The following is a 17,280-nucleotide window of genomic DNA, read 5'->3' as shown; positions in this document are numbered from 1 at the left end:
ATTTTTCTTTATTTATAAAATAAATTCCTTAAATGCTACAAACTTCAAAAGGAATTATGTATTTTATAACTTTTATACGTTTTTTAAAAGTGACAAATGGTTACCAATTTTATTCAAACTCACTTCAAGAAAGCTGAAGTTATTGAAAAATGGAAACCTAAATTAAAAGTGGTAAAACATGGTGGTAAGTATACTTACCACGGCCTTCAAAAGGGTTAAAATAATTGTCTAATGTTTCTTTTTAAGCACACTTTTCACACGTTTCAGTGTTTCACACTAATTTGGTTCTCAAGTTTCAGTCTCAGTTACCGTCGTAAAACCAATCGTCGTAATTGTTCCTCGTGTTGTGTGCGCGTTGGAGATTATTTGGGAGTAAGACTCGGGTTTATGGGAAATTCAAACTATCAAGACTGTACTATCGTACTACATAAAGCACTAAAGTAAAAGCTTGTATGTTCTCACTGAACCCGAGTGTTTATTTGTACAACATACACATGCAGAGTTGTAAGCTCAAACAAGGCTGCTAGGCCTTTGTCACGTAGAAGACAGTTATAGGACTGCCAACTACTATGCTTTTTGTAAAGACGTCATTTGCCTAAACAGCACTGCCAACTACTACGTGTTTTGCAAACTACACTGGTGTAAGAAATTAAGAGAATTTGCAGAACTGGCCTGCTTCTAGCCACCCCACAATTCGCCACCTCATCCCATCTTCGAAATGTTGGTGGTTACACATTTTTACTGTTACAATTTGAAAATAACCTATTCCTGCAAAATAACACCAATAAATTCGCCGAGGTGTACTAGCGAACGAAATGCATCTTAGCTTACGCGCACTTATTAAGTCTGTTTCTCTACTGATTCCGCCTACACACACGTGTAAGCTTACGTATTTGATGTACAATATTCATACCTGCCAACTTTTAATCCCTTCCATTATTATTTTTCCCAGTGGTATTAAAATGGAATTAAAACTTCAATTTTAAGCAAACAAATACGTTGTATATGAGCAAACTTAAGTTGACAGCCATAATAGTAACACATATTAATATATGTGCTTAATTTTTGTAAGAATAGTGGTGATCAAAATCATTTAAAAATTAAGTTTATAAAAGAAAAAATAGTATATATTTACTACCACTTTAAATATGAAAACAAAATCTTCCGGAAAATCCGGAAGAGTTGGTAGGTATGAATATTTGTATTTATGAGTAGAAGAAGTCGTTTTACATTCAGCTCAGTTCCTTTCAAGAAATTTTCTTAATTTATTTCACCAATTATTTTATAGAGTGGTAAACTTTTTAACAACCAAAGCTTTCAGAATTTTGGTTAATTTTGAGAGAGCTAGAACGAAGTAGCGGTATGAATTTTGAAATCAGTTATATATATTGGTGTGGAAAATAAGTTTAAATGAATAAAAAATAATACATTAAAACATAAACTTAGTTACCACTGGAAATTTTTTTAAAAAAAAGCGTTGAAAGTTGGCAGCCTTGCCTACATAGCGCCTAAAATAGGACGGATATAGCTATCAATGGTTAAAACTTTTTTCCTCAACTTTTTAAAAAGATACTTCAACACTAAATAAAATTATCTCTTAATTTATAAAACTTTAAATTTACCACTTTATAAAAAAAAATATATGTTATTTATAATTTATGTTATCTTGCATTAGAATATCCTTTAGAGCCTGCTAATCTTATGCATAGGAGTAATTGCTAGCTAATAAACGTGCTAGTGATCACTGGTATTCAAAATTTAGTTCTCTTAGCAATAGGACATAAGACGGAAATTGTTATGCACTTTTTGAAAAATATACAATACACACGTTGAAGTGAAATTAATTTCTGCTGAATATATTTTTATTTCTTTTATCATGGTGTGATAACTTAACTTTATAAAACTAAATTGGAAGTTTACTTTCTCTGAAATAAGCTGTCTTGAGAAAATTATCGCTCACTAAATTTTTCCAGGCTGTGAGCTTTCTGTATTTGGAAAAGTGACTTTGGGTTCGAAGAGGTTAAAATATTAATAGTTATTTTTGTTTATGAAATGAAACAAAGAAAGCCAGCTTTTTGCATACCAGGCACTAATTCCTTAACATATGAGTTTTTATAAGGTATTTAACTAGAGCATTTATTCTTATATCGTCTTACATGCATGGCTATGTTTAGAGGTTAGAAATTAGATTGATATAATTTTTTTCTGCTTATGGTAGAAGAGAGCATAAACTACTCACGCAATAAATTTAAGCCAGTTTAAAAATTATCTCCGATAAAAGAAGATGATCGCTTCATCATATGGCTATTATTCTTAGAACGATTCATCGAATGCATTTAAATTGAGACAATTGCTGTTGCCACCAATATTTATAACTGCGGAGACTAATAATGGGTGATACGGAGTACCTGACCAATAAGGTCACCTCCGTAAATGATGAATTATACATTGAAACAAAAGCCTACGTTATTAAAATTAGTTGGTTACTTAGATTAATAGTTAGTAATTAATTAACACGAGGGAAAGGAAGAGAAGGAATGGTTAACCCAATTAAAGGACAGCACAAATAGATAACAATTAAAAACAATAATTGGTAAACTAGTAGGCTAGGGACTTAATAAAAGGCATATTTTTTTATTTAAATTAAAAAATTAATTAATAAAGATGTTAGTAGGTTATTAACTAACGAAAAGGTGGGGTCATGTAAATTCTGCGAGGGGGGAAACCCAAGCAAGTGGGATAGAATAATGATGGCAGCATATAGAGATAATGTGTCAGTCCGTGGGGAGTTAAATAACTAGTATTAGATGGAATAATTAGAAAACTGTCTTTACAAAAAAAGTGGTAGCACATATATGATTAAATTAAGAAATATTTCATTAATTTAACTATCAATTTTGTTTAAACTAGAATAAAAAAATATTTCAGAACCAAATGTAGATTTAAAAAACATTAAAATATTTTAGTAAATATGAATGTCCAAGTTATCCATATCAGAGTTCCTAATATAGGCTTCTCTTAGAGAGTTACGACAAACGGGTTCTTTGATTGGGCGAGAAACAATATTTACTAAAAAAGGGAAACAATTTTATCATGGAGTAATAGATAACGCATTTTTATCTGGCTGAATTTAAAAATTATAGGTATTTGCACTATTTTTCCTTCATAAAATTAATATCGCAGATACGCAAATATAATGATGTTAAAAATCCATTTATTTTATGGAATAATCAGATTTTAAAATGAACTATAGCTCTGTTTCGTTCGTTCGTTGTCATGGAACTCGGCGTCTGGGCCCGTATAGCTCTGTTTATCATTCGTATCCTTTTATTTATGTTATTATGTCCCAAATAAATTGATAATTTTTTACAGAATATTAATTTTCTTGCTAATAAATGATTTCTAATAGAAAAGCTAGCAAACCATAAAATAAGTCATATTTTTATATTTAAAGAGCTTCATGAGTACATCAACAATTTTCTATACCTGACGTAGTTTTGTGTCTCTTGGCTGGGAAAAGAAAAAGAAACGTAATGTAACTTAATATTAGTATTATAGAAACGAAGAATTTGTTTATTTTAGCCTACAAAAATATAATTAGCTAATTTTAATTAATTATGCTGATTTCTCGACCTCTTGATTTATGCATTGTATTTATTATAGCTTTTATTTCACTTTGAAACGCTTTGGAAATTGAGATTTTAAGAATTTTCATAATGTCTCCATGTGTAATGTCTCCATAATGTTGCTCTTATAGTTAACTGATGAATTTAACTGAGCTTTGTATCTGCTTATAGAAATGTAAACAAGTTTTTTCTAATGCCTATTTATTCTCAAATTAAAAAGCAAATTGTCTTAGCCTGGTTGGTCGGGCGTTGGGCCCATGTTCAAGAGGTCATGAGTTCGATCCGCACCAGCCGAAGACTCCCCGTGTAGTAAATGATGACTAGTGCACGCTAAATCTATAGGGTCAAAAAGTCCTACATGTTCCCGAATGTAGGGCTTGTGTGTGTAGTCCTACATGTCTACGAATTACACCTCTGGGGGTGCTGAATCGGTAATTGATCGTTCTCTTGTTCAGGTCAAAATTACGATTTGTGGATGAATGAATGGAAGTAAGAGTGAGTCCACCCCATAAACGCGTTGTCACGTTTGTGTGTGTCAGAAGTCGAATTCTTGGCCATAGATGGCGCCACTGGAAAACAAGAAGACACGCACCCTCTTTGTCTCAATGACGTACTACAATAACATTAAATTTTGTATATATTATTTATGCTTTGCCGAGTAAAAAAAGTGCTACTTATTATTAATTTGCTAGTAATTTGTTTGCAACAATGAGCCATCCTTAATAACTTTTGATCTAATGATCGGATCTTCACGTTCCAGGACTCAATCTTATTGGTTCGCGGTTTGACCTCAAATATGCTAATTAATTAGTGCAGACGATATTTCAAGTTACGAAATCGGACACACAATCGTACTTTCTCTAAATAAACATAAATTTTTTGAAGTGGATTTCGATGTGTGTCTCTCAGAATATGAGGGGTAGCCCAAATCTGAGAGGTTTGGTCAGGAAAGCGATTTAAAGTTTTGACCCCTTATTGTTGATTTTACTTTTTGAATACTTTGCCATATCTCGAGAACTTTTTAAGCAAATTGAAAAAATTTTCACGCAATTGTAAAATTTGTTTATCTATAGATAATTCCATGCAAATAATAACTTTGAGAATTTATTATTTTTTATTATTTTATTTAGTAATAGTTGAAAATATTTTTAATTGCGTGGTATGCAACTTTTTTTCGTTATTTTAAGGTATATAAATGTACATGAACAAATACAATATTTGAGCAAAATCGATTGAATTGTTTCTGAGATATCAAGTTTCAAATATAAAACTTTTTTTTAAGAAAATTGGAAATTTTTTAAAATTGTGTGCAAAATTTTTCAATTCTCTTTAAAAGTTCGAAATACGCAAATAATGAAATTAAATGAGGTCCAAAAAGTAAAATTAAATGAGGTCGCTTTCCTAACCAATCGATGGGGGCATATTTCCCATATTGCTGCTAACCCCATAAAATTTGAAAATAAAAATCTGAATCAGTCGAAAAAAGGGTATATTTATTCAGAGAAAGTACATTTTTATGTCTGATTTCGTAACTCAATATATCGCCTACACTTAGCTTAGTTGAGGTCGCCCCCTCGAACTATTCGGATTGAGTCCTAAAAAGTCAAGATACGATTATTAGATCAAAAATACTTCTTTAGTGTTTTTTTTCTTTCCACATGGTACAACAATGTGTGCGTGTTTTATAAATGCTGTTTCTATTTAATAGTATAACCAACAGCCATATTTTGGACATACCTAAAACTGCCACTTCGAGTCAATTGACCCCCATGAGAAATTGATTTTATTTCTAAGTAAATGATTTTTTTAAATTGATGAATATTGTTAAGAATACGACAAATAAGAGTTTTTAGATCTTAAAAATTTTCATTTTTATTAACATATCACAATGTAACAATATAGTGTATTTTATTACAGATTATTCTTTCACAGGAGTGCAAGTTATACAAAAATAAACAAAAAATACAGATATAAGAATACGCATTAGAATACAACTTGTTCTAAAAAGTGGATGTTCCATCATTAGTTAGATATTAATACGTTCAAGCCGGACAAAGTGAGAATGCTGGTACGGGAAAAGAGAAAATACTGGTAGAAGAACTATTTCAATATTAGATAATATTCGGGAGGTGTTAATCTTTTCTCAACAATTACAATTCACTGTAAGGAAATTTACCACGGCGAAGAAGCAATTCAATGTAAAAATTGCATCCGTTAAAAACAATTGGTAGTTATGAATTTTTATTATTCCCGGAAAAAAACTAAAAAATGAAATTTATTGTTACCAGTTTTTACTGCGGTGCACTGCCAAGATGAGACAATCTAGCGTGACCCATCGGTGGGTCACCCCGGCGTGAACGTGTTAATGAAATTTTGCAATATATCGGCCTAACACAAAAATAAAACAAATTGTCAGCTTCTACTTACTCGTATGGCTATCGGAAGTTTAATTTTGTACCTTATCGATGTTAAAAGTCGTGTTTTATTTATTTTAGAGACTGGATTCGGTGTTATGTGCTGCGCAAAATACTAATTCGTAATTCTTCAACGAGCCCAAGAATGAGCTAGAATTGGAGTGACAAAAGATTCCTTGGAAAACTATCCAAGCTTTGGGGACAGAAATACCACAAAAGCTTAAAAAAAAGTGTGAGCCACCTGTAAATTTTGCATCGTGTAGCATTTCGTACTATAGTAGCAAGTGACAGAGCCCGGCTTCTACTATATTCTGTCTACTGTAAACTGATTCACTCTTGAATATTATTCAGAGTTGTGGCATTCTTTTTCTTTTGCAGCTAAACCATTTTGCAATGCAAAAGATGAATGTCATGACACTGAAAATAAAAGGAATTTTTTTCTTGTTTAGATGTGCATTCCTAATTCTGCGAGCATTTCTTTCAATGAAAAAAATTCTTCTGCTAGATATTACTTAGTTAAAAAGATTTATCAATAGTTCCGCTGTGAATGTGACTCATTATTTAGAGCACTATGTTGTCCTAGAATAGTAATTCACTTGGTAAATTTTTCGACTAGCATGAATAAAAGTAATCAATCGTTCAAATGTTCTTTGTGTAATTCCTTGTAATTTTACATCTGTTGAAAATAAAACTTGAAGTCAAAGTAACGAGATTATAACAAAAATAACTGTTTATAATCAGGTTGTATATGGTTTCTTTCGGATGTTATAATGAATTAGTAATTCAATAAAAACTCAACTAAATTACTTCGAACATCGATTCTAAGCGACCATATAATTTAACGGAAACTATAGCGTGACATTTTTTAACACGGTGGATTTATCCCGGTAATAATAAGATCAACCGGAAGTCGTTATGGAGAAATTTTCAGAGTAAGGCATTGGCCCCACATTGGTCTGTCTGGTCAACTATGATGATGATGATGATGGATCCCATTTTCTGTTTGGCAAATCATCTCCACAAGGTTTGCAGTTTCGCTATATTAAAAACAGTCATGTAATTTCAAAATGAAAGGTTGTATATTAGGGTCAAATTGACCTCTTTATACTATTTTAGGTATTTCTATGATTATTTATTTTAATAATCAACATAAACGCATGAAATTAAATTTTTATACAGTATACTTGGAAACAATTTAAGAGAAGTTAAAAAATATGAGCTTTGAAGCCTACGTGTATCTTCAGAAACAACCTAAGCAAAGGCAAAAAATGATCAAAATGACCATAACGGCGCATTTAGTGTTAAATATTCTATTTTGAGATAAATGTCTTTTTGCATATATTTTTAACACGTTCACGCCGGGGTGACCCACCGGTGGGTCACGCTAGATTGTCTCATCTTGGCAGCGCACCGGAGTAAAAACTGGTTACAATAAATTTCCTTTTTTAGTTTTTTTCCGGGAATTATAAAAATCCATAACTACCAATTATTTTTAACGGACAATTTTTATATTGAATTGCTTCTTCACCGTGGTTAATTTCCTTTCAGTGAATTGTTATTGTAGAGAATAGATTAACTCTTCCCGAATGTTATCTAATATTGAAATAGTTCTTCTACCAGTATTTTCTGTTTTCCCGTATCAGTATTTTCACTTTTCCCGGCGTGAACGTGTTAATATACTCAATGGAGTAATTTTCAAGGGAACAGAAATGTTAATATATATGAATGAGCCGTTGTGGCTCATGGGATAGACGGCNTTTTAGTTTTTTCTGGGAATAATAAAAATCCATAACTGCCAATTGTTTTTAACGGATTCAATTTTTATATTGAATTGCTTCTTCGCCGTGCTAAATTTCCTTTCAGTGAATTGTTATTGTTGAGAATAGATTAACTCTTCCCGAATATTATCTAATATTGAAATAGTTCTTCTACCAGTATTTTCTCTTTTCCCGTATCAGTATTTTCACTTTTCCCGGCGTGAACGTGTTAATATACTCAATGGAGTAATTTTCAAGGGAACAGAAATGTTAATATATATGAATGAGCCGTTGTGGCTCATGGGATAGACGGCCTCTTCGGATAGATCCTCCTGTGGCTGAATTCCGTCTAAGGCTGGTCTAAAGAAACTTCACGCCTGGCGCTCGCCCCGATCACAGTACTGCTGTAAAATACCCTCCGCTCCATGAAATGATATAAAAATTTGCTCCATAGTGTTATCGGTGGTGATGGAAGGGTTTTATGAAAGTTATGTCACATTCAATTTTATGTTTTTGAGCAGACAAAAAAATCTGCTTGTGTTTGTTTTTGTTGAAAAGTGGTCGAAATTTTAATTGGAGAAAAATTGTGATAGCATCATTTAGAAAACGTTGAAGTTATCACCATACACAGATTTCAAATTTAAATTTGGGCATCCTAGTTAATGGGAAAGTGGTCTATTTAGAAAGTGGATGATAAATTTTATAAAATTATACAATTTATCCTTGTTGAAGTAAAGAAATGATCGAAACTAGCATTGCCCCTCGTCGTAGTTCACATTTAAATACAGTAACTAATTGAAGAGCGGTCGAAATTTGGATTGCCGATAAATTCTTTTTGGTATTAATACGGCTATAAAATCTGTGTGTAATGACCAGAAAATTATTGAAACTTTATTGTCATCCAATACAGAGCCTCAATTATAATGTAGACACTCTAAGTAATCGGACAAAATAAATTTGTGATTTATTCACGACTCAAGAAGTATTTATGAGATCTTTCTGGTCCCATATCTCTAAAATAAACCCACCAACTTACGAAGTTAGCATAACGAAATTAAAAGTGAAAAAAAAATTCTAAAGAAATTATCAAACAGCAGCGGTCGCCATAGGAACGCAAGCGCACTGTTTACAATTACTCTTGATTATTGTAGTTGAAAAGTGCGGAAGCCATGATATATCCAAACCATGATCCATTTTGCCAATGGGTAATAAAAATCACTGTGCAAGTGAAAAGTTCCCAAAACGGAGGAGGAAAGTGAGATGAGAGAGAAGTGTCGCCAAGTGTGGTAACCCATTCCACGTTCTTTCTTTCTTGCAACCACAATGTTTCTGACAATTTAAAGCTATAGTCGAGACTCTTTAATTAAAATTGGATTAACGAACTCTGTCCAAGATAAATGTTAACTATGGAATAAAGGTATCAGTGTTTAACTGCTTCGTAAAAGGGACATGCTCTAAAAATAACACATTGCCATTAATTTGTGATTTAATTGTGAAATATTTTGCTCACTTCTACTAAAATAAAAAACTTTGTTTGTTAGTTTAACCTATTTAAGCCTACTATTGCGAAAATGCAACATTTTGTTTTGATACTGTATGAGAAAAGTGGTAGAACATTTATACTGTAGGCCACTGCTTTTGCTTTTAAAGTATCATTTTGGCTTAATTTTAGATCAATATGTAAATATTTGTATATCAAATAATGTCGTTTTTTTATCTAGGATAAATTTCAATTAGGAAATTAATGAGTCACCAGTTTTTTTTTATGAGAGGAATTCATCACAACGGGCGTTCCTTAATGAGTAGGGTTGCAAAACTACTACGCAAATTCCTTTTCACTGTGGTTGACAATTGAAAACTAAAGTAATCGGAGTTTTTGGTAATATTCTTAACATTTCAAAAGTCACGGGAGAATTGGAACAAAATGCCGTTTCATAAAAGGGAGCACTTTTGCTCCCACTTTTTAAACTTTTGTGTGAATCACAGAAATTTCAATAACGTATTCTTACGTGACCCACTGCAATGTGCTAAATGAAGGAAAGCATAAATGCATACCTGCCAACTTTCACTCTTTCTGAGAATGAATACTCCAAGTGATAGTAAAACAAATACCGAAAAACAACCTTACTCAAAAATATTTTTATATTTTGACTAGGTTTAAATTCGCTATCATTTAGACTAGTATGCTTTTATATATTTATTGTAATTATTTAAACGTAGTTTTGGTCAAACTCATTTATAATTATTATTATAATTCAAAAATTTTAATGAGATGACATGAGTTTCGGTACCACTTTAAATACAAAATTAAAATCTTCCGGAAAAACCGGAAGAGTTTGCAGGTATGATAAATGGGTTAACTAACTAAGCGTTATTAAATTTAATCAAAATATAGTTATAGTAAAATATAAATATAGTTTGGTATATATTTTAAACTTTTTTTAAAATTATGATGGTTAAGAAAATATTCTTTTACCTACAAAGTTGGTAATAATGAAATATCTTGTTTATACTGTTCGACCATTTGGCAGTAATTTTTAACCCATTTATGCCCAGGCATCCTTTTAAAAGGAGAGTTGTTCCTTTTTTCAAAAATAAAGGAAGTGGTAGTTCAAGTATTCTAAAATTATGATTTACTTCGAAGAAATCAGATTGTTATATCTCTCATAACATATTAAGTGGGGTAATATTTATATTTGGCGACACTTTTTTCAGGAGACTGGTTTTGAACTTCATTTTACAGATCGAAAAGGTTCCTCATGATTTGAAAAGTAAATTTATTTCCTTGCGTCAAAATACAAAATTTTAATGATGTATGAGAAAAGGACCTCGTTGCGGGCTCAGTTGCTCAGCTTACAACATCTGTTCAATAGTTGTGTTTTGAAATAAAAGTTCGTGTGAAGTATTCTGAATGTAAAAGTAAAGTATTAAAACAACATAAGGGAAGATATCAGTAGCGGTACTTAGCCAAATATGCCCATTGCGGGGTTACGGTTAATGAAAATGCAGACTACTTAGCAAAGAAAGGGGCCTTAATTATTCAGACTTCTGTGCATTATATGCCGTTCTGTTCCATCAAACAGCTTATTAAGAGGACCTTTAAGACCTGTGCTCATGAAGAACTATCGTATCATGATCGTACTTCTACTAAGTCTTGGAAGTTTACCATCCTAAATTTGAGAAATGGCCCAAGACGAAGAGTGATGGCTGAATTCCGCTTGGCCACTGGTCATAACTGTCTGCGGAAACATCTGTCTAGATTTGGTATCGTTCCTTCTCCGGTATGCACTCTTTGCAGTTCAGGTGAGGACTCCACGCACCTTCTCCGCTGCTCTGCACTTTGCAGGAATTATATCACTGAACGCTATTGGGAAGCTAGAGACATGTTGTGATTAATCGACTCTGTTGCAGCATCTTTTGTTTCTGTTCTTATTTTTATTAGATGTTTATGTTTGATGTTACTGTCTATAATCTGCCATTGGAAATTTTAAAAAAATTAAAAAAACTTAGCCAAATATTAGTGATTTAAAATCTGTGGCATATAAAAAACTATAAAAAAATTCTATGCGGAGACTTACTCAATGGGTGTAACTTGTAGCTCATATATATATATATATATATTTGTATTTATTATANTGTTCTATATATATATATATATATAATAAATTTTTACAAATTTAAAATTTCTTTGACGGTTATAGTTGGCATGAGCAGATACCGATACGGAAATTTCCCCCCTCAAATCTATCGAATATATTTTTCCTAATTAGTTGACATAAAAATAATATATTTATGTTTAATTTGCCGTTTTTGCAGAAATCGTTTTAAGAAAGACATGTTAAATCAAGAAATACAGCTAAAAACGATATTTACATGGTATTTTAATTAAAAGTACTTTACATTATGATACAAGAGCATTTATTATACAAACATTTCTTGTGAATCGAAATGATGGCTTTCTTCTCTAAACACAAAATATGAGAACAATCAACTAGTACGCTGCAAGGAATACGCATTTTATTGTGATGCATAGTTACCGACTTTTACGATTTGAATGAAGAAAAAAAAATTTCGGTGGTAGAAAAAGCTTAATGAAAAATTTAAAATGATAAGCAATTTTAAAAACTTTGCCAGAATTTAAAAAAAATAATGGCATTATTTCGAAGATTTATGTTAGTATATATAAACATGAATTCTTTATTCCTTTTTGGTTTATGTTATTTTAAATTAAATTTTTAAAATTCAGAATCATATTAAAGTATCAAGCTTTCTAATAGAAAAAAAATCATTCGTAAAAATAGTAAAAGTTATCAGATAGGTTAATTTTACTGTCATTTCGTGGTTGTCGAAAAGCAAATTTTTATTTGTCCAAAAGATGGCTTTTCATAATTTAGTCATTCTATGGCATTATAACAAGTCTATATAAGAAACTTTTTGTCCACTTGGATCTATAAAGACTTCTCTACCATTCGTATTAGCAATACTTCTGTCATTTTGACCGATAAAAATATATTTATCATCTCCATGGTATGCTGGCATATCTTCATAATCATCTATAATAATGACGGCATCTGGACCAAACTCGGTTCCTTGAGCATTACGAATTTCACTTCCCTTGCTAATTGCTGGGCTCATTCCATCGTATGGGAGGACATCTACATAATCGAATTTTCCAGAACTTTTAGCTACGTTGTTCTTGGAGGTATTGTTACTTTGAAAACTTCTAAATAACTGCTGAGAATGTCTGATGTCATCATGAGTTGCTGGAAACAATGTAATGTCTTTTTCTGAATAGGAGTCTTGCTTGCTTAGGCCAGTCTGCTCAAGGTAACCTGAATAGTCAGAAATATATCTTAGTGGGTTGTTTCTAATATCTTTACCGGAAATAAGGCCATCGTTGTTGAACGTAGCCGGGATGTGATCGATAAAAATTGTTGGGTCTCGAAAAATAGGTTCATTTGGCAATTCAAGTCCTTTACTCGCAGTGTATTCTTTCTCCGGTGAGAAATTCTTATAAGCTGCAGGAATTTCTCTTTGTGGTGAGGTGTACTTAAATGGCAAACCCTGTAAAGGTGAACTGAAACTTTCAGATGAACTGAGACTTTTAGTCTTGCTTTTACTGGAATCAGCAATTTTTAATTCTGAACTCGTATTCTCTCGGCGCTTGCTTTCATTTTTTCTAGAGGTCTTTGATTTCCTTACGACTTTTGTTCTTTTCACAACAGTTTTATTTTTTGCTCTTGAAACTAAAGGGGTTATGACAGTTAACTTTTTATTTGATGATTCTGGCTGATACGAGTCAGTTTTATTATTATTTAAAGTTTCAGAAACTATGGAAGATTTGTTCACAACTTTCTTTAGGATTGTAACTATTTTTCTTTCAGCAGTTTCCTTCGATTCATCAAAAATATTATCTTCTGATTCACGTTTTGTAGTCATCTGAGGTGGTATAGTGCTAGTTGTAAAATCGGCGCTTACAGGTTCTATGTCTTGTGTTTGATTCTCGTTACTGTTAGACGAAGAGCTATTCTCTTGACTTTGAATTTCACTTTCTAACTCTGTAAGTATTTTCTCTTGATTTTCAGTCATTTCATTGGTCGTTGAAGTGCTTGTCTCATTATCAAGTAAAGCTTCATCCAATTTGATGAGTCCATTATCTGTTTCTCCACTAGAAACTAATTCCACTGGGAAGGACATGTTTCTCTCAGCATTTAGCACTCTGATTATCATTGGCATATTATGCAGTTTAGAAACTAAATCACTAATTCCATTGTTTTGAATTACTAGTTCTAACATAGGTTTTTCCATGGATTCGCTCGCTTTGGAAGTTGTAACATCGTTTTCGTAACCAGTAGCAACAGTAGGTTCAAATGTAATAGATTCTGCAGAGGATAACGTAATGGTAGATGCTTCAGTTTCTGAGCTAATTGAAGATGCTGTTGGATTAGTGACAGCAAAGGATGATTGGGTATTAAGCTTTGACGTGAATTCAAATATGTCTTTTTCAGTTATATCAATAGGTTTTAATGTAGTAGGTGCAGTCTTGCTAGCTAATGTGGTGAAATCAGTAATCAGGGAAGTTGCATCTGATGGGTCATTAACGATATTTTCTGCCCCTTCAGTGGTTGTAATTTCTTCTAAGTGAGATGAAATAGTTGATGTGAGGCTGGTCGAAATGGGTGATCCAGTAATGGTTGTCGCGTCAACTTTTGTGCTTGTGTCAATAGATGTTGTTGATTCAGTCGAAAAATTAACAACGGTAATTTCAGGAGCTGGATTGAATTCTTCTAAAGAAGTTACATACTCATTTGATAATTCTTTTATGTTATCATTAAAAAGATTACTTTTACTGGCTGTTGGGAAATCTTCAAACAAATATAAAGGAGACTCTGGAATTGTAACTTTAAATGCAGAAAGATCCTCTTCATTTTCTTCCTCCGAATCTTTGTGAACAACTTCAAAAACATCTTGGGTTAAGTTTGGGAAAGGGAAAGTATCTTTATTGAGGTCAAAAACATCTACAAGGAAAGCGGAGGGTGTTGATACTGACTCTTGTGAGGAAGTATTAAGCAGAAATTCTTCTTCTGGGTCATTCAAGGAGATGGTTAGAGTTTCCTGAGGTTCATTGGTGTTAGTTATGAATGTCAATTGGTTTTTAACGTCTTCTTCCATGCGTTGAAGCTCATTTCCTACGTTCAACGAACTGTTTTCAGGTTTGAGAGAGGACGATTTAGAATCCAATTCATCAAACACAACATCCGAAAATGCACTATTTGCTTCTAGTTCAGTAGCTTCATTCTTTAAATGCTTTGAATCATTAATATCAGTTTTAAAATTTTCATAATCATTCTGAGGTTTTGATGTTACAGTTCCTGCTTCATATTGGATATTTGGATTTTTATAATAAGGAATACCAGTTTTATTAAGAATTTCTAATAATCCATTACCTGTAGAATATATTCTTGTCCTAGAGTGTGGTTTGCTTTGACCATTTTGTCCCAAATTCATGACGTAATGGTAATACTGACCATTTTTACTCGAAGTATCAAATACTGTAGATAGGGGAGAAGATATTATTGATGGAAAATTATTGCTTTTGAGAATATTTTGAGAAAAATTGGTAGATTTATCTGGAACTGCAAATTTTCTTAATGTGTAAGTATTTTTATACATTAAATGATCATTTACTTTTTGCATTTCCATTGGAAACTCAACCATTGTTTGATTTGTACTATTTATAGCTTTGTTAGAAGAATCAAAAGTTGTCACTGGTAATGGAGATTTAGGTTCATCTTTACCAACATACGCTTGGTTTTGTTGAGGATAAACAGCTTTTGGCTTTGAAACATCAAACTTTGGTGCCTGAGGTTTTAAAAGGGGTAAATTAACAGGATTAAAAGTTGTAGTTTGAGGTAGAGATTTAGGTTCTTCTTTACCAACAAAAGCTTTAATTTGCTGAGCTACGGGAAAATATGATTTTGGTTTTGAAACATCAAACTTTGGTGCTTGAGGAATTAAATGAGACAAATTAACAGAATTAAAAGTTGTACTTTGTGGTTGAGATTTAGGTACTCCTTTACCAACAAAAGCTTTAGTTTGCTGAACTATGGGAAAATACGGTTTTGGTTTTGAAACATTAAACTTTGGTGCTGGAGATTTTAAAAGGGGCAAATTAACAGAATTAAAAGATGTAGTTTGTGGTTGAGATTTAGGTTCTTCTTTACCAACAAAAGCTTTGCTTTGCTGAGTTATAGGAAAGAGTGCTTTTGGTTTTGAAACATCAAACTTTGGTGCTTGAGGTTTTAAAAGAGGCAAATTAAAAGAATTAAAAGATGTAGTTTGTGGTAGAGATTTAGGTTCTTCTTTTCCAACGTATGCTTTGTTTTGTTGCCTTATGGAATACGCTGTTTTTGGTTTTGAAGCATCAAATAATTGACCTTGCGGTTTGAAAAGAGGCAAATTAGAGAGAGATGAAAACTTCTGTTTATCTTTAGTGACTGGTGTTCGCAGCAATTCAATTTTTTCAGTCGGGATAAAGGCTGATTCTCTGATTGGTGGATAAGAAAAATTGATTGCCTGCAGCCTAGGTGATTTCACAATCTGTATTCTTGGAGAGGATTTAAGAGAATCAACATTCCTTTGTTCATTTGGGATGCGTTCAGCACTGTCTTTATTTTCTTGTTTCTCGTCTCTCATCACCTGTGTAGCAACCAGATCTACAGTTTCATTCACCAATGCCGGATTAACGAAAGAAGATTTAGATATGGGCTCAGTAAATGTAGATGGTTCATTTCCCTGAACTTTAGCATCATTTGCAGTAGCATAGCTCAAGTCTTGTTGCTTAGTGGATGGTGGATATATAGGCATTTTATTATCACGTTGAGATTCTTTAAAAACAAGAGGAGTTAAGAAAGAGTTTCGAGGAGTATTATATAGTGCGCTAGGAAACTCTGGTGGAAAAAAGGCATTTTCAGGCATATTAAATATTGCACTTGGGGAATTTTTAGGAAGGAAAGAAGTTTGAGGAGCATTATGTATTGATTCGGGCACAAATGCATCTTGCTCTTTTGACTTTAATCTTTCACCAAAACGTACGGATGATGAAGAAGGATCAAAACGCAATGTGTTTGAATGAAAGTTAGCCCTCAAACCATAATCGTCCACTGCATAATGAACTTGTTGGGTATCACCAGCTCTGTTTTTTACCGTATATATTTCCTGATAAGGTTCAAAAAGAGCTGTTTGTTGCAATCCTCCTGTGTCTGTATCGCTTACTGGAATCAGCTTAGCTTCGTGCTGATTTCTCTGAAAGAAAAATATAAATTAAGCAGCAGAAAGTAAAAAAAATCTTCGTAAAATAATTGTTAGGATTATTTAGCACTATCAGCTCTTTGACGTCCCTACTCTGAAATCTAAAATTTTTACGATGTCGATCTTGATTTAATTTTAAAAATAAGGTATAACATCTTGGAACATTTTCTTTAATCTACAAGCATATTTTTAATGGATAAAAACAGGAAAATAAATATTTGTTCAATTATTTTCCAAGTAGTGACCACACTTATAAATCAATTTCAAGTATAAATCATAACGATAAACTATAGCGCTTTTTATTGCGAAACATATTTCTCGATTTTGAAAACTCACCGTGTGTTTTGTTTGTTTTCTCAAAAATGTGGGTAGTGTAATCAACACTAAAGTAAATGTTGTTGGATGTTTACATCTTAAAATAGTTAACTTTGATTAGCCTTTTTTCAGAACATACTGGATTGATTTTCATATTAAAAACTATTTATTTATTTCTTCGTGTTTTAGCACATATACGTTTAAATATACTTTCTCGGAAAGTTTCGTCATTTTTTATCTATTTTAAAATTCAATTGTGAGATAAAACTTTCTCATGTTTAAAATTTTGCATTTCTTTTTTAAATAGAAATATTTAAATGCGCATCATAACAAGGAATCAAAATAATAAACTAAAAA

General features: G+C 32.2%; 1 protein-coding gene across 2 annotated transcripts in view; it reads right to left on the bottom strand.

Moving 5' to 3' along the window:
- Nucleotides 1–11,658: 11,658 nt before the first annotated feature.
- Nucleotides 11,659–17,280, bottom strand: part of LOC122271459 (mucin-3B-like) — a 136,233-nt gene continuing 130,611 nt past the window's right edge. For both annotated transcript variants that reach the window (XM_071182087.1, XM_043052786.2), the window contains one exon: nucleotides 11,659–16,602. In XM_071182087.1, the coding sequence (XP_071038188.1) occupies nucleotides 12,205–16,275 (4,071 nt within the window). In that variant the 5' untranslated portion in view covers nucleotides 16,276–16,602 and the 3' untranslated portion in view covers nucleotides 11,659–12,204. The remainder of the gene's footprint in view (nucleotides 16,603–17,280) is intronic.

The sequence above is a fragment of the Parasteatoda tepidariorum genome, chromosome 6, assembly GCF_043381705.1.
Source record: "Parasteatoda tepidariorum isolate YZ-2023 chromosome 6, CAS_Ptep_4.0, whole genome shotgun sequence".
NCBI lineage: Eukaryota > Metazoa > Arthropoda > Arachnida > Araneae > Theridiidae > Parasteatoda > Parasteatoda tepidariorum.
Note: the sequence above shows the minus strand (reverse complement) of the source record. Positions and strands in the feature narration are given on the sequence as shown.